The sequence below is a fragment of the Anopheles gambiae genome, chromosome 2 (genome assembly GCF_943734735.2).
Source record: "Anopheles gambiae chromosome 2, idAnoGambNW_F1_1, whole genome shotgun sequence".
Taxonomy (NCBI): Eukaryota; Metazoa; Arthropoda; class Insecta; order Diptera; family Culicidae; genus Anopheles; species Anopheles gambiae.
In genome coordinates this window covers 33,345,051-33,365,442 of record NC_064601.1, presented here as the reverse complement: position 1 = coordinate 33,365,442, position 20,392 = coordinate 33,345,051, and the positions used below count along the sequence as shown (strand labels likewise).

Sequence of the window (20,392 nt, the reverse complement as noted above, 5' to 3'; positions counted from 1 at the left end):
GCACATGTGGAAATCTAGATTTCAGTGTGTCTCCATTCCACTGCCGCCCCACCGTTTTGTTTGTTTAAGGCCAATTGTTTGGGGTCCGTTATCGGCGTTGGCCGTTTTTCCCGTCAACCCGGGCGGGGTTGACACTGTTGTCCCCCCCCTGTCCGGCCATTGCGTGGCACACGACTCGGGCTCGCAACCCGTTGACGAACGATAATGGTTGGCCGTATGGTACGAGCACACACACACACATACATACACGGTCGATCAGTCGGATGTACAGCATCCGAAGCGAGCCCTTTATCCGCCAATTTTTCACATGCACACACACACACATTTTAGGCTCAGGGACACACCGTGGAGGAAGGAAAAACCGCACCAAATACAGCACAATACAAACGATGCATTTCCGTGGAGGGAAGAACAAACAAAAAACGCGTAATGAATGGCCCGTTGCGCGCGCGATACGATTGTGCGCAAGATTTATTGCGCCTGGTTTCCCTTCCGCGCACGAGAGCATGGCCGTCCGCCATATTTCCACCTGGACCTGGATCACAACCGCACACACACACACGCACACCTCGCAGAAGAAACGAAACCCAAGTTTGTTTACATTGAACAAAATGTATACCATCAATTTCGCCGGTTTTATTTTCCACTTTTTCACCCTCCCCCTCTTCCCGTTCAGTGGCCGGTGCCACGCGGGACAGCGGTTTTATAATTCGCTGAACAATCAACATCCATTATCGTTTAGTAAGTGTGTTGCCCGGGATGGCCTATTGGTGTGGCGGGGGAGGTGGAGGGTAGAGGGGAGGTTGCAGGAGTGAGGAAAAGGGGGAAGGGTTTAGTTGGACTTGTTTGCCTTTTTCTTCCTATTTCATTTAACTATCGTACCATGTTCAGCCCCCACACCATCAACCGATCATCACACACTGGGACGCGCACACCCTCGCCGCCGCCGCAAGGGAAGTGTTGTTTCATCATTTTGGGAACTACACGCGGCCAATACTCATACAAACACGCACACGATTGCACAAAACCTTGGAATGAATCATTCACCATTCAACTTCTGCTTCAGCTGCCAACAAACGTATGTTGGCTGGATCGCCCGATCGAATTAGCTAATAGACTCGAGAACAACGGAGCACAACGCCACGGGGCCAGCGATATGGTTTCTTCAAACGGTCTGCCCTACGGCCCCTCCCCGGACGGCCCCATCGGATCGTAACGTAGTATTTGCAACTAATATACTCTATTGAATCTAGGGAACAAGATATTTTGCCTGCGATACGACAGTTTGCTTTTGTTTTTTTGTTTTTTGTTTTGTTTTTTGTTTTGGTTTGATCAAACGACCTGGGGATGATTTGAATATGGGTGCCCACGTGGTGGTAAGCACGCACCACAAACAGGGAAGGGAACGACATCACACCACAAGGATTTATCGTTAGTAGTTATTCCATACAAGTAAAGATAAAGTATTTCCTCTAAATATTTGCGGCTCTGTGTGTTTGTCCGTTGCTCTTTTCCCAATCTTCTCTCGCTCTCTCCATCTCTCTCTACCTCATCACCTCTCTGTGTCTCTCTGCTACCCTTTTTTTGCGCGAAAACTCTCACATACGCCGGTCGAGTTTTGGTTCGTGTCGGATTTTATCGCGTGTAAAACACCTTATAGTAGAGTGTCTTCGGGCGCCACAGGCTGTAGGAGTTGTCGAACTTGAGCAAGTACGTGCCCTCGCCCGGGTACGTGTGCGAACCGGCGTACACTTCCTGGTGACACTCGCGCCTGTAGATCGGTATGATGATCGAGATGGGATTGCGCGAACCGAGCGCACTGCCGGCCGAACTCATTTGGCTGCTCTGCACCTGGCCGCACTCCAGATCTTCCGCACAAATGACCTCTGCACGGGAGATGGAATTGGGAATTGGTGCATATTAGCATTGGGCTATGTCGAGCCGCTACTGTTGCGGTGGGTGCGTTTTTCGACCATCACTTACCATCGTCCTCCTCTATCGTGTCGTCGTCCTCGTCGCTTTCGCTAATGTGCACCGACACCTCGGTCGTCGGTGGTTTGCCCCATTCGAAGTAAACGCCGAACCCGATATCGTAGCTGTCGGTGGCAAACTCCCAGAACAAACACGAACCGCCCTCGTGCGTTGGCACCTTCACCTGCAATGGCAGAAACGATGTGCGTATGCTTCCTTCGTCCATTTGTGACCGGCACAAGGGGATCTTACCGTTACGGTGTCGCCATGATTTACGCGTATCACTCCATCCCCTTTCCCTGCCATCACTTCCTGCTTGAACAGCTTAATGTCTGGCTTTGTCCACATGTTTGCCGGGCTGATTACTGCGTAATCTACAAGAAACGGACACGCACCAAGGGAAGACATAATAACATTAAGGGTTGCAAGAAAAACCAAACCAAACCGACTACACAATGCACCACCACCAATTACCTCCAGAGTCGTTGTCACTGTCGCACTGTTCCTTAAATTCGAATTGACTATTTTCCTTGGCGTTATTCGCGTTGGCAAACTCGTTAGCCGCTGCCGGCTCGATCGCCCCAGCAGCACCATTCTCGCACACGACCGCGGTCGGTGTGTCGTCCTCCTCGCCGTCCGATAAGCTCTTCAGCCGGGCCAAATTGGTGGCCACCTGGGCCTGCAGCTGCTGCATGTACTGGTGGTAGTGTTCGTTCTGCAGCTGCCGTATCAGTACGGCCTGCTGCTCCGGATTGCCCGGGAATTGGATCTCCGCGTACTCCTTAAACTGATGGTACGTTTGCTGGTTCAGCGCATCCTGCAGCTGTCGCCGGTGCAGCTCTTCCCGGTTCTTCTCACTCTCAAGCCGCGCCAGCTCCTCCTGCCGCTCCCGTTCGGCGGCGAGCGCCTCGGTGCGCTGGATTTCCTCCTGCTCCGCCCGGCGTGCCTTTTCCTCCCGGTCCTTTTTGATCGCTTCGACGTACGGCTTGAACAGCGGGCACAGCCGGTCGAGCAGATCGATGAAGCCCTCCATCGCCTGCAGCTTCGTAATCGTGCCAAGCTGCTGCCACGCTATTCTGCGATCTTTGCCGATCACATCGAACATACCGAGCGGCGGTGCCTTGGACAGGTCCAGCGGTCCATGTGCGGCCTGCTGTGTGAACGCCACCAGCTGTGAACGCGCAACCACGTAAACAAACCGGAAAAGGTTATTTTGTTTCCCTTCACTGCAAAATCTCGCAGGTGCTTACCTTTAAATTGTCCTCATAGCTTAGATGGATCGCTTTTCCAGATTTTTCTACAACAAAAACAAGAGACGCATTTAGCTGTTGCGCTTTAGTGCCACGGAGTGCGCGTCAGTGTGTGCGCCGGAATGCTTGTGTGACCGTTCCGCTCTCCTACCTTTGTAAAAACTGCACGCCAGCTTGTACAGCTCCTTCAGCGGCAGGTTCCATTTCAAGATTTTACTGCTATCTTCGCCGACGGTTCCCGCGTCGAGGGAAAGGTCTTTGAAGGAAAGCTCCAAATTGTCTCCGCCTATCATGGTTGCTTTCTGCTGTGCCGTGCTATCCATCACCACCCCCCTGGGCGACGACGTTGCTCCGTTCTTATCAACACTGGGTGGGAACACTCGGGGGAAAATTCGCTACGCTGCGTTGTCCCAGCCTTGCTTGCGTGCGCTCTTACTGCAGGACTGCCGTGCCGCCGGAAAATTGGTGAGGCAAAGAAAGTGTCGCTTTACGCTAGGCACTGTGTCGAAACAGCAACTTACACGTCCACCCAGAAGAAAAGTTCTTATTTCTTTTCATTTGTTTTCTGGTGTCATCACTGTTCTGTCAAAAAAATCTTTTCGCATCCAATAGAACGTAGGGTGCGGGAGGGGGTGTTGTTTTCGTGAAGGCGCAATTACACGAAGCAGCATGTTGAATGATGATGCTATCCGTCATACGATTGTGAGGTGCACTTTTTGCGAAACTCGGATTCTGGATTAGTTTCTCTTTTGTATTTCATCATCAAGCGCTTTTTTATTTGAACCGAGAGAAAATTCACACACACATACACCAAACCGCACTGGAAATTCGATAAGTACTTTTTTATTGTTGGTTTATATTTGCTGAACATCACACTGTGCCGATACTATATAAACCTTGCTTTGACAAATGCAGTAAACCCGCGAACTCGATACCATAAACGAAACGACTTCCCCCTCCCTTTTCCCCCCGTTTCGACACATGTGCTGTCAAAAGGGGTTTGCAAATTTTGTTGTCCTGAAAAGTTGGTTCGCGATTTATTGGTGAAATCGAACGTGGTTTCGTCGTTACAGAAGTGAAAATTTGAGCCCGCTGCTGCAGACAGTGAACGGAAACTTGTTCCGGCAAGAGTTGTTAAGGTACGTTGAGTCAATCCTTTCATAGTTGCTTATTATTTAGTTTTAGCTCGCTGACGGAAAGAGGGATCACCACGATATGTACCATTCCACTTATGTTGTGCAATTATGCAATGGGCGGATACGTACAGAGCAGCATATGCTCGGTTGGTGCAGCATTTTTGCAGACCTATTGGATCATTTCTAAAAGGCATCCCAGCTGACGAGCGATGTCGAGAGGTGCGATCAATGGCTGAGGGGTCATATGTGATTTTCTAGAACTCTCACATCATGTAAGATTTTTACATTGAGTTGGTTGGGCAAACCCCCACCCTTTGCTGCTCCCCTTTACATTGCATAATAGGGGCCTTTTTGAACAATAGCCAACCATCAACTTAAGTCCGTTTAAATTTAGCATCGTTCGATCGGTTGGTGCGAGAACATTGCCTAATATTGTGTGCATTTTGCAGCGGCTCGCAACGATCCTCGCAGCGACAGCCAAAGTAAAGATTGACCTCATTGCTGATGGCACGTGACGGAGCTATGCTCGCACAGTAATGCTGTTTTCATGCGCGAGAATGTGATAGGACTATGTTTATTACCGCCGTGCTGACCTCCACTGGCTGTTTGGCCTTCGCGTGAACCATTTTTTTTTTTCGTTTGATGTCACAACGTTACTATCCGGTTAGGACCAGTCCGCAGTTGATGGGTTGAGATATTGCCTGCCCTTGAATTTTACAAACCACTTTAATCGTTCTGAATTACTCTGTTCAACCTGCAAACGAGATTACTGTACCGCAAAAAGAGAATGTTTAGTATTCTATGATTAATGGAAGGTTTTTTTGGACATTTTGGACGGTCCCAGACATCGTAGTCGTTAATCATCGGTACATGAGAAAGGTAAAGAACGGTCCTTAATTTAAAGCTATTAAAGGATCGGGGATGATTGATTTCTAAGCTTAATATTTTGCCAATCTCCTTCAGCAAGACTTAGCGCAGCCAAAACACGTTACCACCCAGCCATAAAATGGATATCAGTACATCAACCGCGTCGCACTGCAGAAAGGGGAGACAAACAACAAACTGATGTAATCTGTGTGTCTCAAATGGTTGCGTGCGGTTTGCGACGAGTCACGATTAGCGCGACGACCCGCGCCAAGCGGTTTGGTCGCCGTCACCGTGTTTCATCGTGACCGGAAAATCTGGTCGTATAAAATCAAAAATGGAAAGTTTCATGGTTTCTTTTTATTTGCTATCGAACGCACACCGGCGTAACCAAGAGCTGTGTGATAAAAAAAGTATGGCAAGTACATTATTTTTGCTGCGATCGTGCCATGTAGGGAAGGGCTTTCGCACAAACAGTGACTAGACAGAAATTGTAGGTTTCTAAAATGTGTCATCTTGAAGATATCGCGTGGAGCAAATGTGCAACCGTATAAGCATATCAGCACCATGTTACATGATAGCAGGCGCTACCGATTTGTGTGATTTTTAAGAGCAAACCTTTATCAATGTGCTATGCAATGATGATTGTATCAAGTGAGAGAGAAAAAAAACAACACACACACATCGTGCACATAACCCACCAGCACGATTTGTTCCTTTCCAATCTGCGAGCAGACACGCGCTTGCTTTAACTCTACGAACGCCACCACAAACACCACCACCACCATCACCACCACGAACGCGACAAAGCACCGTGGAAGGGGTTGCGTTGGATCGCGACAGTGTGGCGTGGTGGAACATTGCGCGTCCAGTCACGACCGCTGGCCGACGAGCGTTCGCGGGCAGTGCAAAGTGAACCTTCACCATCCACGGAAGTTTCGCTGCTGGCAAAGATTTCTCAATTCCCCCAAACGTGTGTGTGTGTGTGCCCGTCTGTCTCCATAGCAACAAGAGGGAGTTTGCATAGGCCAACCGCGACTAAAAAGTAGGTTGACGAAACGAAAGCGATCGTCGCCGCGTACGTTGTGTATTCCGCCACGTTCTTGGTGGGTCCAAAGCTGTGCTAAGGTGAGGGTGAACGAGTTTTATGTTTAGGGCTTGAAAATCAACACCGAACAGGCACTTAACCGACACGACTCTGTTTCCCGACAGCCGATTAGACAGTAAGTAAAGCTTTATACTTAATCATTGCAAGTTTAAATATGGAAAATCGGTTCAATGTCCGATCGGTTTTGGGCAATGATGTAATGCTCGGCCTGTCTGCGGGTATTGATTAATTGTTAATCGTGTTGTGAAGAATTGTGCAAAATGGCAAACTTCGTCAATTAGCCCGCGAGTGCCCCCGATAAGTAATGGTGAGGTACCGCCCCATGGGTCACTGTTTCACTGCAACAGATCGCCCAATCCGTAGCATTAAGCTGTTTTAAGTTGAGGTAGCAGAGTGGAACACATCCATCCTATCTAGCCGGTAACCCCTGTTCAACTTTGCAACCATACTTTCCGTCAGACGGGGCCCGGTATGGTAATCTCTGTATGGTATTTTGCAAGAATTTGGTTTTTTTGTTGTTGTTGCTTCAGTTGCTGATCTGGCGAACGGAAACGAAAACCATTCCGGTTGGTTTTGTAGCAATCAATTGGCAGACAGACGCACTTATTTCCTTGATTTTGTGATTTATGCGTCTGCAGAGTGGAGATGTAAGTGGACCATGGACGACGTACGGTGTGATACCCAGTTGTCTAGTGCTCATTGCTTGCTAACGTAGTTGGCATCGGTTTTTTGTTATACCTTTTCAGTAGTTGTAGTAGTCGGTAGACGCGGCGTTTCTGTGGTTCTTGGACCAGGAAGCACTACCAGTTCATCCGATTTTCGGCAACCGGTTGTAACGAGTTATTTGGCTTCCAACTTGGCTCCATTACACTGGGTAGCGCATATGCCCGCACAGCGATAAGACACTTTTTTGCCTGTTTTTTCATGGACTATCTCACAACCATAGCCATAAAAAGTAATCCCACTACGGTACCACTCCACCCCATTACCATCGCAACCACATCCGATGACTTTCAACCATCCCCGGCCTACCACTTACTTGTCCTTGGCTGACAAGGTGCTACTTTTATCTAGCGCTGAACACTTGCCCTCCGCTCTTTGTATTTCCGTGCATCGATGGGCTATGGGGGGCATCGTTAAACAAACGGTTGGTTCGTTTAATGAAATATCACGTTTCAAGTGTCGCGACGCAAAACAACTTAAGCTTTGCGAAGGGGGGGAGACTGAACAAATCGCGTGTTTGAAAAGCCGCTGATGACTGGTCAGTTTTTAACGAACGGCTTCCCCCTGTCCTGTGCTGCTTTAGATGCTGATTGATTTTGTGAATACAATCTTTGGGTCCGTCTGTCTTAATTAGAATGTTTGAGTTTGGTGACTACAATTCTTGTTGGTCTCTTAATTCGTTTCACTCCGCAGAAGGTTCCGAGTTGATGGCAATTCAAAAGGAGCATCCGTTAAGTGTGATTATTTGAACTGAAATTAAAGGAAGAGAGTAGATTACGGATATTGGGGATATGTTTATGACTCAATGAATTTTGTACTCCATTTCCAAAACATTCAGGAAGTAGAATCCCAAAAGAGGAGTAAATCCCTAACTCGGACCAGAGACTAAGTGAGTTGAATGCAAAATAATGATTCACTAGCAGGTCGCCAAAAGATGTTGAAATATTAGTAGAAGAGTGGCTTCAGAGATTTGAACATTTCAACTATGATTCAAACATCTGAGAAGATTTAGAATACTTATCTGTATGTCTTTATCGTATTTAATAACCTAAAAAAATTAACCACTTGTACAATAATTATTAAATACCACGCGATAGACAGTCGGGAAGACGATCGATATGAGACTTGAACCAACGACGAGCATGTTTTTAAATCGTGCGAGCTAACGACTGCTCCTCCAATCTCAGGACTGTGGCAACGATCTTAGTATAATGATGAATAATTTAGATTTTACGGTTAGACATAATGCTCCCTTCAGGCTTGGGTAGATTCCCATTCGAGGCTGTCTTGTAAAGCCTGCATGATCGCCTAGCTCATTACTCATATTACACAAAGAGGAACAAAAATAAGGATACTGGGTAGCCCTGATAGTCTTTTTCTTCTATGACCCGGAAATGATGTATACTAGGGACAATCGTTACTCTTCGGTGTAGCAAAAGCATCCCACAGGATCTAGCACAGTCGGTCAGGAAGCCCTTGGTATGCAGATAAACCAAACAGGACAAAGGAAACTAGGTTGATGGCGGGAAGCATCAGAAGCGGCACTTTGAAGTCATCGTTCGTCCTATCGCTCCTCCGGTACCATGGCCAGCCACAACTGTCCATAGCATCAGCCAATATTGATGTCGACTTACGGAACAATTCACTGTAGAGAGCAGCCGACACCAAGAGTGAAGAAATCTTCCCTAGTGAGACATGGATTCTTGTTCAAAGTTAGCAAAATATGGCCATTGGAATGACTGGATTCCTACTGGAATTTTGTACCAAATTCTGCTGTAGAATACCTACATAGCGTTCAGTTCTTTATTTCCTCGCATACGTGTCCGGAAAAGTGGCAATCAATCAACTGGTTGGAGTTTGTTTACTCTGCACCTCAGTACACTTTTCGCCATACAAACCCCCCTACAAACCTTGTTATTGTGGCAAGACAGTACGCCTGTTCAAATGATACAGTAACAAGTGCGCACCTACAATACTCCCGTTTGTAGCTTTGCGCTATTGTTACAGATGGTGTCAGCTATTTCTTTACCTTTCACCGTCCCCAGGTTTTAACGTCAATCGCGCACTTCCTTTAAACCAATAGCCAGTGTAATAACGAACCAAATTAGGCCTTCGGTAAGCTCGTGCAAATGGCACGATACAAACGCCACGCCATTACTGTATCGAACACGAACATCGTGCCAAGAGTAGTAGCGCCCCGCGATATCCGATAAGAAATTACTTATCGGCACGAAATCGTTCTACAGTTCTCATTTGCCATTCGAATCAATTGGAAGCACCCCCCCCCCCCCCCTCTTTTTCCCCTTCCGCGCTCCGCTCTCTACGTCGTTTCCGGCGCCAAAGGCAACGCGCAACGGTAGAAGGTTATTAAAATTCATCATCCTTCCATCGTCGTGTGACCCTGTTTGTGTCCTGTACGACCTTCCCTGTCTCTTGGTGTACTGTGCGCGAGTACGGCTGTTTTGCGCCCGCCAGGAATCATTCTTCGCGGTTCAGTTGTCTAATGCTATTTCGCAAACAAGCCAACGCGCATCTTCGCGTTCCAGCGCGTTGTAACACGACGGCAACAGTTTTCGGATGCAGTTAAACCGTAAGAAGGGAGAGTCCACCGTTATCTGTGGGTGGCGAATCGCAAGGTGAGAACTCCCTGCGTACGGAGGGAGATCACCATTGAATACGGTGGCGCAATCATCTGCAAAACAGCATCACCGTCACCGGTATCAGAGCAGATTAAGGGCACCACCACACTGCAGTCCGAAGAGTGGGGAAAGAACTGCTCTGCAGGAGCCATCCATCTACAGGCAGCAGCAACAATCGTGTGCTGTGTGTGGACCCGACCCTGCAGAGATTGCCGGGCGGCGGGTTTGGTATATAAAGCGAACGACACCCCGTGCGCCGTTCGACAGTTGCCGATCTGGTACGGATCCATGTAGAGTAAAACCAAAGCTTGCCAGTTTTGCCACCCGAATCGACATCTGCGTGCGTGTGTGTGCTGTTGTTTGAAAGCATATTGGTGGTGGTGGCCTCCCATTCGAACCGTCGCTTACCTGGAACGATTGACTGCTGTGATCTGCGTGTCTGCTCCCACTCTTTGCTCTCTAATATAAGAGCACTATTATACACATTTGCGGAGCGAGGAGGAGGAAGAGGTGGATTAGGCACCACCGCCAGAGACAGTGGCTGACCTGTGGCTGTGGCCGGCCCATGCGTTCAGTGGTGCATTGGTAGTGTCTGCAGCAGTGCCGTGGTGTTGCGGTTAAGAAGGCGATGGTGACTCGATTGTGATTATTATATACCTATTGGGCAGTTGGACTAACCATACCGCGCAGCGCCTACTACTGTGTGTTGCGATCGCGGTGCCAAGGGGCATACCGTGCGGTTTCGAAAGTTTAGTGCCCTCCAGAGGTGTGGAGGTATATCTTGTGAGAGACACAAGCTTTAAAAAAAACAACCCTGGTAATAGCAGTGTATCGGGCGAATAGGTGCGTAAGCAAGAAACTTGTTTCACGCTGGACACGTTGATTGATGAGTGAGCGTCTTGGTGGACCTAGTCATCGCATCCAGATCAAGAAGCAATTCAGCAACATTATCTGTCGTTTTTTTGTTGTACGTTTACTAAGTGATCCGAATTTACGCCCGGAAGACTCTGTTTTGTACGCCTCATAGGAACATCTAACTCCCGAAATCCACAAATATGATGCAGGTTTGTGATGCCGTTTATTTACTCAAATGTTTGAATGTTTTGTCTGGAAATTGAACTGAGCGCAGGTTGTCTGTAAGAAGATAAGAAGTTGAATACGACCTAATCGTTTATCCGGCACAAGATGTACTAAGCAAAGCAGGATCGTTTGAGTGGTCAAACTCTCTCTCATCTAATGCCCAAAAGTGTCTGAGTGCCACAAGCACCGGCACTCATTCGGAATTGCTCCACACTGGAATGTTCTTTTTCGTTGCCAAGGGTGAGATTTGACTGTATTTGCTTAGACGTCTTTTAGCGATTAGTTTACCGGTGGGTAAAGGCAATAAACAAAGAACTCAAAATATTGACTTCAATGCCGTTGACTTAGAGCGCGTCGTTGGCCTTCGCTTCGCTCGCGCAAAAGATCCAAGGTGTGCGCAAGCAGTACTGTCGATTGACGCAAAGCCGACATGAGGGGGGATTCGTTCCCCTTTTCCCCTCTGTACCTCTATCCCAAGCGGCTCATGGACACGGGGGACAATTTGCAAGTCGAATGTGTTTTGCTTGGCAAATTGCTCGCACTGACCATGATCGACCTGGATCCCTTCTTTGGCTCCACCTTCTCTTTCCCCTATTGAAATCGTGCGTTAGTTGAAATGGAACCAGCGCACAGTTTTTGGAGTATTTTTGTTTGAATTTGAAACATTCATCTAACGCTGTATTTAACCATTCGTTAATCCTCCTTCTCTTTTTCTGACAATTTTTGCAGCTCTTCAATCTAACCACCACCTCCCTGTTCGTTGCCCGCACGGTAAGCAGCATTAAGAAGATGCCTTGCCCGTTCCTGACCCGTCTCAGCACGAGCTACGTGCGCAACTATGCGCCGGCCCTGCTCAAAACGTACGGTGCCCAGTGTCCGGTGGTGCAGCGCACCATCTCCACCCTGCAGGGTGGTGCACCGGCGGCCGGCGGTGCGGTTGGTTCCGGCGCCCAGGAGACGCCCACCACCACCGTCAAGAAGGATGCGTCGACCGAGGCCCGGCGCAACCTGAGCTCGATGCAGCAGCCGCATCCGGTGCAGCAGCAGCCGGCCGCCGGGAACAAGTGTCCGTTCCTGAGCACGGCCGCACCGCACGTGAAGAAGCTCGGCGCGGAAAGCGTGGAGATACCGGCGGAACGCACGTTCCAGTACGAGGACTTCTTCCACGAGCAGATCCTGCGCAAGAAGCAGGACCACTCGTACCGGGTGTTCAAGAAGGTGAACCGGCTGGCCGCCGACGGGCAGTTCCCGCGGGCGCTCGAGTACTCCTGGGGCGAGCGGCCGATTACGGTGTGGTGCTCGAACGACTACCTCGGCATGTCGTGCCATCCGGAGGTGAAGCGGGCGGTCGCCGACGCGCTCGAAACGTACGGCACCGGGGCGGGCGGTACGCGCAACATTTCCGGCAACTCGATGAACCACGAAAACCTGGAGCGCCGGCTGGCCGAGCTGCACCAGAAGGAGAGCGCGCTGCTCTTCACCTCCTGCTTCGTGGCGAACGATTCGACGCTGTTCACGCTGGCGAAGGCGCTGCCCGGCTGTCACATCTTTTCCGACGCCGGCAACCACGCCTCGATGATACAGGGCATCCGCAACAGTGGCGTGCCGAAGCACATCTTCCGCCACAACGATCCGGCGCATCTGCGCGAGCTGCTGCAGCGCGTCGACCGGTCGCTGCCGAAGATTGTCGCGTTCGAGACGGTCCACTCGATGTCGGGCGCGGTCTGTCCGCTGGAGGAGCTGTGCGAGATCGCGCACGAGTACGGTGCGCTAACGTTCGTGGACGAGGTGCACGCGGTCGGGCTGTACGGTGAGCATGGGGCGGGAATCGGTGAGCGGGAGGGCCAGCTGCACAACATGGACATCATTTCCGGCACGCTCGGGAAGGCGTTCGGCAACGTCGGCGGGTACATTGCCGGGACGGCGCTGCTGATTGACATGATCCGGTCGTATGCGGCCGGGTTTATCTTTACCACCTCGCTGCCACCGACCGTGCTGTGCGGTGCGCTGAAGGCGGTCGACATTCTCGCGTCGGAGGAGGGCCGCGAGCTGCGCGCCCGCCACCAGTCGAACGTGCGCTATCTGCGCAAGCGGCTGCAGGAGGAGGGCTTCCCGGTGGAGCATACGCCGAGCCACATCATTCCGGTGAAGATCGGCAATCCGCAGCAGTGCACCGAGCTGTCGGACCGCATGATCCAGCGCTTCGGGCATTACGTGCAGGCGATCAACTATCCGACGGTGGCGCGCGGTGAGGAGAAGCTTCGGCTGGCTCCGACGCCTCACCATACGCGCGCCATGATGGACGAGCTGGTGCGCGACATGAAGGTGGTCTGGCAGGATCTCAAGATGCCGCTGGGCGGCAAACACTGCCCGGAGGAGTGTGCCTTCTGCCGGAAGCCGCTGCTGTTCGATCGCTTCGAGGCGCGCACGCAGGCTGGCGCGTCCAGCTGCGCCCAGGAGCTCCACTGCCAGATACCGAACTGCCCGCAGATCGCTGCCGTGGCCAATTAGAGAGAGAGAGAGCGGTATGAGGCGCAAAATTGCTTCCATCGAGGTGTAGGTGTGCTCTCGGGGAAGGGAAAAAATGGTACACTTTTGGGGTGATCGCTTCGGTGTTGGGAAGCTGTACACAAACAGACAACCAGGCAAAAAGAGTATAATAGTCCTTCGCGGTCCGGTTGTGTCGGAGGACGCAATGACATATCGACATGCGGAATCAAAAAAAGCCGTATTATTTTCGGACACAATCTCCCCTTTCCGGTTATCCTTGCCGGACGAGTGTGTCCTCTGTCTCTCTCTCTATCTCTTTCCCCCCTGCTCGTTATATTTATGTAGGTGCAATGTTGAATGTTGTTCCACTGTGTTGTAAACCAATGTAACCCGTTGTTAATTCCGCTTCCAGGCGGGCATTTTTACAATCATGTTGCGTTGTGAAATGGTGACCCCCCCTCCCTTCTAGGCCTTGCTCCATTCCAGAGTCGTAGTTACCGAATTTGTTATCTATCTGTCTTGTTTTGTTTTATGTTTATTCCGCTCGGCCAGCCAAGCGGGCCCGTGAGGGAAAATTCTACCTACTACTTATTACAACACCAGCTGTCTTTTGTTGTTTCTGCCGGCGAGATCGTACACCGGATGCAATCTGGGCCGTAATGTCGACACGACAAAATTTCTATCTTGATCGCCAGTAGCAGCAGCAACAGCAGTAGCGTGAGCAACACAGCAGCTTTTCGTCGATATGTCGTTGACAATAAATTAACAGTTGAATTAAAAATGTCTATTCCACACAAACACAAAAAGTATACATTATATACACTGTCGTCTAAAATAAATGTTATTTCAAATTATGGCAAAACTACAGAGGTGGATAATTGTCCTTCGAAAAAAAGCAGTCCGAAAACGATTTCGAGAAAGATTTATGCCATACCCTTGAGAGTGGGATGGGGTAACATTACAATTGATTGACTGAGAATTTGACAATTCGCTTAAATTTCCTATCATTTAAAACCCGTAATACGACCTGTATGTAAAGGAACTATCTTTGGAAAATTGTTAAAAATCTTAAAATAATTAAATATACTGACCATTCTATAGAAAATATTCCACTAAAATTATATAGAGAAAGTACGAGCAACGGATGTTTTAAACGCTTTTGTCATCCACGTGATGATGCACGACGTGCCGTTCGGTACGCGGTACAGATGCTGACAGAATACAGCGGTACGGTACCACAAATTAGAATGTGGCTTGAGTATTTTGTTCATTAATTGTAATCTTCTCTTACAAACCCCTAAAATGAGCTTAAAAATAAGCTTACTGCTAAATCATGTTTCCAGACGACCGCTTTTTTTAAATAATTATGCATTTATCTGTCAGACACGATAGTCCCCACACCCAGAAAGGTCCCACTGTGCACGATTGTGTCAACAGCGCGCGCTGTGTTTTTGTTCCACGTCAAATATCAGTGGTAAAGTTTTCCAAAACACACTCCCGCAGCGGCCCCTAATTTTGCACCCATTTCTTGCAACAAATTTTGCTCACCCGCACCCGCAAAATGGTATCCGTGCTCAACACGATCGATACCGGCCACGAGGACATGATCCACTGTGCCGATGTAGATTACTACGGGCTCCGGTTGGCCACCTGCTCGTCGGACAATTCGGTCAAAATTTTCGACATCAAGAACGGTGCCCAGACGCTGGCGGCCGACCTGAAGGGCCACGGCGGTCCGGTGTGGCAGGTGGCCTGGGGCCACCCCCGGTACGGTAACGTGCTGGCCTCCTGCTCGTACGACCGCAAGGTGATCGTGTGGAAGGAGGCCGGCCCGGGCGACTGGACCAAGTGGTACGAGTACAGCAACCACGACTCGTCGGTAAATTCGGTCGCCTGGGCACCGGCCGAGTACGGGCTGGTGCTGGCGTGCGGTAGCTCCGACGGTTCGATCTCGATCCTGACCGCCAACGTGGAGGCCGGCACGTGGGACTGCAAGAAAATCCCGAACGCGCACACGATCGGCTGCAACACGGTCAGCTGGTGTCCGGCGACCGTCCCCGAGCCGGCGTTCGATCAGCGCCCGAGCAAGACGAACCTCGCGGTGAAGCGGCTGGTGTCGGGCGGGTGCGACAACGCGATCAAGATCTGGAAGGAGGACGGCGACCGCTGGGAGGAGGAGAAGCGGCTCGAACTGCACTCGGACTGGGTGCGCGATGTGGCGTGGGCACCGAGCGTCGGTATGCCGCGGCACCAGATCGCCAGCTGCTCGCAGGACCGGCGGGTCGTGATCTGGACGAGCGACGATCTGGCGAACTGGCAGCCGGCCGTCCTGCACAACTTCGACGACGTCGTGTGGAACGTGAGCTGGTCGCTGACGGGCAACATTTTGGGCGTGTCCGGCGGCGACAACAAGGTCAGTCTGTGGAAGGAAACGGCCGAGGGCCAGTGGATCTGCATCAGCGAGGACACGAACAGTGCGTCCACCGGGGCGGCGGCTCAGAACAACTTCATCCCGGAACAGCGAACACTGTAAAAGGGTGACCCGACGTGCGTTTCTTTTTTTTCAACCGGTTAAGCTTGCGTATTCCATTGTAACTATGTAATCAATAAAAAATACTTTTAAATATTAATTTGAAAAAAGAGTGGAAAATTCTTAACTTTCCATTCCTTTGCCCGATTACAAAATCAGCTAAATCAACAAGCGATCCCCCCGCCTCCCCTGGTACAGATTACACTTCCCCAATCACGATCGGTGTGCTGGAGGTGTACAGACTGGCCGCAAACACGATGTCGCGCTTGATCGCGTTGGACGCTTCCTCCATCTTGCTGTGCAGCACCGGATCGCCAATGATGCGCGCCGCGTCCTTCACATTGCACAGCGTCTCGTTCAGCTGCTGGATGCAGCGCACGATAATGCCCTCCTTGATGTCGGTCAGCAGCATAATTTCGGCGAACGGTTTGTTGCGCGCCCACTCGTACACCACCTCGGTCAGGCCAAAGTTGAGCTCCTCCTTTTTGCACACATCCGTCACGCCGTACTGGCGCTCCACCAGCCGGATGTCGTTTTCCACCTCGCGGAACTGGGCCTCGGCCTGTGGAGCGAACGAAAGCGAACGGTGGAGCATTGAGACTCAAAGCAATCACAGCAAGCGATGCAAACCGATCACACCACTTACCTTTTGGAGCGTCTCGGTGAGCTTGGGAGTGACGTCCGATTTCGCTTGAAACACCAGGCTGGAGAGCAGGGCAGCGATTTCGGCCGGCTGCAGATCGGTCAGTATGTTGCGCATCACCAGCTCCGTTATCATCAGCTCGTTCTGACCCATCTCGCAAGCGACACGGCCCTTCATTGCCACTGAACGATAGAAACGATACAAACAAAACCCACCTCAATATACGGTCCTCGACTACTCATCGTCGCCTGCTTTGTTCTGTGAGCCGTGTGCCTACCTTGCTGCATATCGTCGATGTACTTGAGCTCCTGCAGCACCTGCAGCTTCCGGCAGTAGTCCGGGTACAGCGAGAGACTTTCGTACGACGCCTGGTACTTGAGCTCGTCCAGCTTCCGCTCGAGCTGCTTGCGATCGTACACCACAGCAAACTCGTGCTCAAAGTCGGCCATCCCAGTGTACGGCAGCCAACGGTTCAGCCGGCCCTGGGCTACCTGCAGCTGCTGCGTTAGCTCGAGATTGGTTAGATCGCGCGGGAACCGAACCAGCTCGAGCGTGCCAGCGACGGACCCGGCCTGCACCACCGTCGCATTCAGCTCGGCCAGCGCAGCGACGGCCTCGATCGTCGACTGGGACGGGGGCGCATCGCGGAACCGCGGTATGAGCCGATACTCCCAGCTGCGGATGATACCGTTCGCGTCGCACTTGATCGTGTGCTTGGTCAGCTCGATCAAATTCACCGGAGCGAGGGTAAGCACGGCGTGGCCACCGACACCCTCGGGCAGGAAGGTTTGGTAGGGCAGGGCGAGCGACAGCATCTGATGCCAGAGCGGTCCCCGGTTGAGCGTTTCCGGCGATGCCGGCTGGGTTTTGCCACTCGCGCAATGATCCAGCACCAGCACGACCAGCTTCAGCTCTTTGTGCGACTGCACCGAGACGGAGAGCAGTATGCCGAGCTTGTTGTAGTGGTGCTCGTCCGTTACCACGACAACGCGGCCTACCTTAAGCTCGTTGATTGCCTTCGGTTGGCACAGCTGCTTGGGCTGGAGAGAAATGGAGAGCAAAAAGGAGAACAAATTGTTGGAACACGGCTCATTCTCAGCGGTATGCTGCTTTGCCCCTCCGCCATTTACTTACGAGCAGCTCATTCCGAAGGTTAAGGTACTCGCTGGCCGCTTCGTAAAACTCGCACAGCGGCTGCAGATGATCGCTCAGCTTGCTCAGCGCGGACATCTTCTCCTGCACCTGGTTCAGCTCCAGCTTGCTCTGGGGCATCTGCTGGCGCTTGTCGAACTCCCGGAAGCTGTGCAGCATCATGTTCTCCACCGAGACCAGCTCCACCCGCAACAGGTACAGCATCATCGCGTACGTCAGCCGGAACTGCGACTCCAGCCGGACCGGCTTGCCGAGTATCATCGTCTTCAGCTCGCCATCGAGCGGCAGGTTCTGCTTGCACAGGATGATGACCGTGCCGGTCTTGTCGAGACCGCGCCGCCCGGCCCGGCCCGCCATCTGCGTGTACTCGGACGGTTGCAGCGGCCGGAACGCCTGCCCATCGAACTTGCGCGTACTGTCAAAGATGACGGTGCGCGCGGGCATGTTAACGCCCATCGCAAACGTCTCCGTCGCGAACAGTATCTTCACGAGCCCGCGGGCAAACAGCATCTCCACGATCTCCTTCAGGATGGGCAGGATGCCGCTGTGATGGATGCCGATGCCCCGCTCGAGGCAGCTCTGGATCTGCTGCACCTGCGGCAGCACACGGTCGGCCGGCACCAGCCGCTGCAGGCACTGCTGGAAGAACGACGTGATGGCGTACTTCTCGCGCGCCGTCGTCAGATCGCACGACATGAGCGCTTCCGCGTTGTTGTCGCACCGGTTGCGCGACAGCGTGAACGCAACCACCGGCAGTTTCTCCTTCTTCTGCAGATGATCGATCAGCCCGACCCACAGGGTTTGCTCCTGCCGCTGGCTGTAGGGGCCGTTGGTCCGGCGGCCCGTGCTTTTCGCCTGCTTCGCCTCGTAGCTTTCCTTCGCCCGCCGGTACCCGTCCTGCACGAACTGGCTCTGCGCGTTCACGATCAGGAACGAGTCGTCCTTCGACTTGCCGCCAAACCCGGTGTACAGGTAGTGCTCGAGCGGGACCGGCCGCTTGGCCGTGCTGACGACCCACACGCGCTTCTTCTTCGTCTTGCCCACCCAGTTGGCGAACTCGATCGTGTTCGGCACGGTGGCGCTCAGCATCACGATGCAGACGTGGTCGGGCAGCAGGATCAGCACCTCCTCCCACACGTGCCCCCGGTCGGAGTCGGTGATGTAGTGCACCTCGTCGAAGATGACGTACTCGAGGTCGCGCGTAATGTCGCTGCCGCAGTACAGCATCGAGCGCAGGATCTCGGTCGTCATGATGAGGCAGGACGCGGTCGGATCGATCTGTATGTCCCCGGTGATCAGCCCGACGTCCTGGAAGGTGGTCTTGAAGTCGCGATACTTCTGGTTCGACAGTGCCTTGATCGGGGACGTGTAGATCGTTTTGGTCATGTGCTTTTTCGACAGGGCGATCGCGTACTCCGCCACGACCGTCTTGCCGGCGGACGTGTGCGCCGCCACGAACACGTGGCTGTGCTCCTCCAGCTTCAGGATCGCCTGCTTCTGGAAGATGTCCAGCTCGAACGGGAACCGGTGCGCCATGGTGGGGATTTTCACGTAGAAATCGTCCACCGGTTTCGAAATGTCCAGCATCTCGGCCCACTCGGCGCTCTGGAGCGCGTTGTTGGTGACGGTGGAAATTTTCAGCACCTGTTCGCCGGCCTCCTGCTCACCGGTCACCGCCAGCAGACCCTCCTCCTCGTCGATACCCGCCGGCAGTGGTTCTTGCTGTGTGCCCTGCGTTGACTGGTCGTTGGTGGACAGTTTCGTTTGCAACCCTTCGGGCAGCAGCTCGACGAACGCTTCCTCGCTGGCAATCGCGGACAGCAGATCGACCATACCGCTCTTCCCGCTGTCTTCCGTCGCGCGCGCACCGTCCGTCCCGGTGGGCGGTGCCTCAAACTCAACACCGGTAGCGAACCCGGGCGGGCACGATTTCAAATCCGTCTCAAACAGCGGGCTGGGTACTAGTCCGGCCAGCACACTTTCCGGCTCGTCGAACCCTCCCGGCCAGAAGGGAAAGTACGAGGCGGAACCACGGGCCGAATCGATCGATTCGGTCGGTTCGCGCTGCAGCGACATGGAGTTTTTGGCCGTCGAGCCCGCATTCTGCACCTGCGTTTCGATAAAGTCCAGCACCTTTCCCGTCTCCGGGCAGCGGTCCGGCACGATCCGGGTGCTGATCGGTGCGTGCGGAATGTCGTACAGCTGGTCGAAGGAGGGATGGCGCGGTTCGAAGTACGGTTTGGGCTCGTGGATGGGGATTTTCGGCTCGAGAATAAAGGCGCGCAGCAGGTCTTCCGTGTCTTCCACGATCGGCGGCGGTTCCTTTAACCAGGTCGGCTAGAATGAGCGTGAGCAAAGCGATCAGCGGAATTGCGGAGCGGAAAAGGAAAAATCGACTCTCCGCAACATTACATCGAAACTCATGCTGAAGATATTGGGATGCTTTCGGGTTGAATGTGGGAAATTTCACTTCAGGGCGGTTAAATATTGTCTAAAACACTGTTATTTACAACGACCGGCGTACGAAACCAGCCACATACGATGTTTTTTTCTGTTTTGTTTCTGATTTGCTGGTTCTTTGTATTTTTTTAGGTTTGGTTTAAAGACGCCGATCGAAAGCTTGAGTTCTGACATTGTGCCGTTAGAGCTGTCTGTGCTTAAAATTTAAAACGTACGTTAAGCGCAACTGAACCACCGACACTAATGCGGAACGAAATCACTACTTGCCCTTTTTCAGTGATATATTTACACTAATTTAGCACGAACTTTCTTTCGATTTTTATCGTTCACCTTACGAATAAAACAA

The 20,392-nt window shown here is 51.9% G+C and overlaps 4 protein-coding genes across 7 annotated transcripts; 2 read left to right on the top strand and 2 right to left on the bottom strand.

Moving 5' to 3' along the window:
* Positions 1-592: 592 nt before the first annotated feature.
* LOC1273857 (Golgi resident protein GCP60) lies at positions 593-4,036 on the bottom strand. Its single transcript, XM_312883.5, has 6 exons — positions 3,373-4,036; positions 3,222-3,268; positions 2,446-3,142; positions 2,224-2,345; positions 1,984-2,155; positions 593-1,886 (listed from the first exon to the last, which is right to left on the bottom strand). The coding sequence occupies exons 1-6, from the start codon at positions 3,542-3,544 to the stop codon at positions 1,636-1,638; spliced, it is 1,461 nt and encodes a 486-aa protein (XP_312883.4). The 5' UTR covers positions 3,545-4,036; the 3' UTR covers positions 593-1,635.
* Positions 4,037-4,198: 162 nt separating this feature from the next.
* LOC1273856 (5-aminolevulinate synthase, erythroid-specific, mitochondrial) lies at positions 4,199-14,123 on the top strand. 4 transcript variants are annotated; one of them, XM_312882.6, is made up of 2 exons: positions 4,199-4,360; positions 11,501-14,123. In XM_312882.6, exon 2 carries the CDS (start codon positions 11,561-11,563, stop codon positions 13,280-13,282), a length of 1,722 nt encoding a protein of 573 aa, XP_312882.6. In that variant the 5' UTR covers positions 4,199-4,360; positions 11,501-11,560; the 3' UTR covers positions 13,283-14,123. The 4 variants fall into 4 exon arrangements, with proteins under 4 accessions (XP_312882.6, XP_061497049.1, XP_061497051.1 ...); XM_061641065.1 differs by having other exon boundaries at positions 4,202-10,755; XM_061641067.1 differs by lacking the exon at positions 4,199-4,360 and adding an exon at positions 6,073-6,349.
* A 540-nt stretch (positions 14,124-14,663) lies between these two features.
* LOC1273855 (protein SEC13 homolog) lies at positions 14,664-15,901 on the top strand. Its single transcript, XM_312881.6, has one exon. It carries the CDS (start codon positions 14,823-14,825, stop codon positions 15,792-15,794), a length of 972 nt encoding a protein of 323 aa, XP_312881.4. The 5' UTR covers positions 14,664-14,822; the 3' UTR covers positions 15,795-15,901.
* LOC1273854 (superkiller complex protein 2) lies at positions 15,888-20,162 on the bottom strand. Its single transcript, XM_312880.5, has 5 exons — positions 19,999-20,162; positions 17,569-19,923; positions 16,712-17,474; positions 16,438-16,616; positions 15,888-16,353 (listed from the first exon to the last, which is right to left on the bottom strand). The coding sequence occupies exons 1-5, from the start codon at positions 20,008-20,010 to the stop codon at positions 15,991-15,993; spliced, it is 3,672 nt and encodes a 1,223-aa protein (XP_312880.5). The 5' UTR covers positions 20,011-20,162; the 3' UTR covers positions 15,888-15,990.
* Between the last annotated feature and the right edge of the window lie 230 nt (positions 20,163-20,392).

What these genes read in the sequence shown, in the direction of transcription:
- LOC1273857 (XM_312883.5), bottom strand. Translation starts at nt 3,544, where the DNA reads ATGGATAGCACGGCACAGCAGAAAGCAACCATGATAGGCGGAGACAAT. An exon ending in GGCGTGCAGTTTTTACAAAG is followed by an intron (nt 3,269 to 3,372) that starts GTAGGAGAGCGG and finishes TTTTTGTTGTAG; the next exon opens with AAAAATCTGGAAAAGCGATC. An exon ending in CACGATAGAGGAGGACGATG is followed by an intron (nt 1,887 to 1,983) that starts GTAAGTGATGGT and finishes TCTCCCGTGCAG; the next exon opens with AGGTCATTTGTGCGGAAGAT.
- LOC1273855 (XM_312881.6), top strand. Translation starts at nt 14,823, where the DNA reads ATGGTATCCGTGCTCAACACGATCGATACCGGCCACGAGGACATGATC.
- LOC1273854 (XM_312880.5), bottom strand. An exon ending in ACCTTCGGAATGAGCTGCTC is followed by an intron (nt 17,475 to 17,568) that starts GTAAGTAAATGG and finishes ATTTCTCTCCAG; the next exon opens with CCCAAGCAGCTGTGCCAACC. An exon ending in TCACCGAGACGCTCCAAAAG is followed by an intron (nt 16,354 to 16,437) that starts GTAAGTGGTGTG and finishes TTCGCTCCACAG; the next exon opens with GCCGAGGCCCAGTTCCGCGA.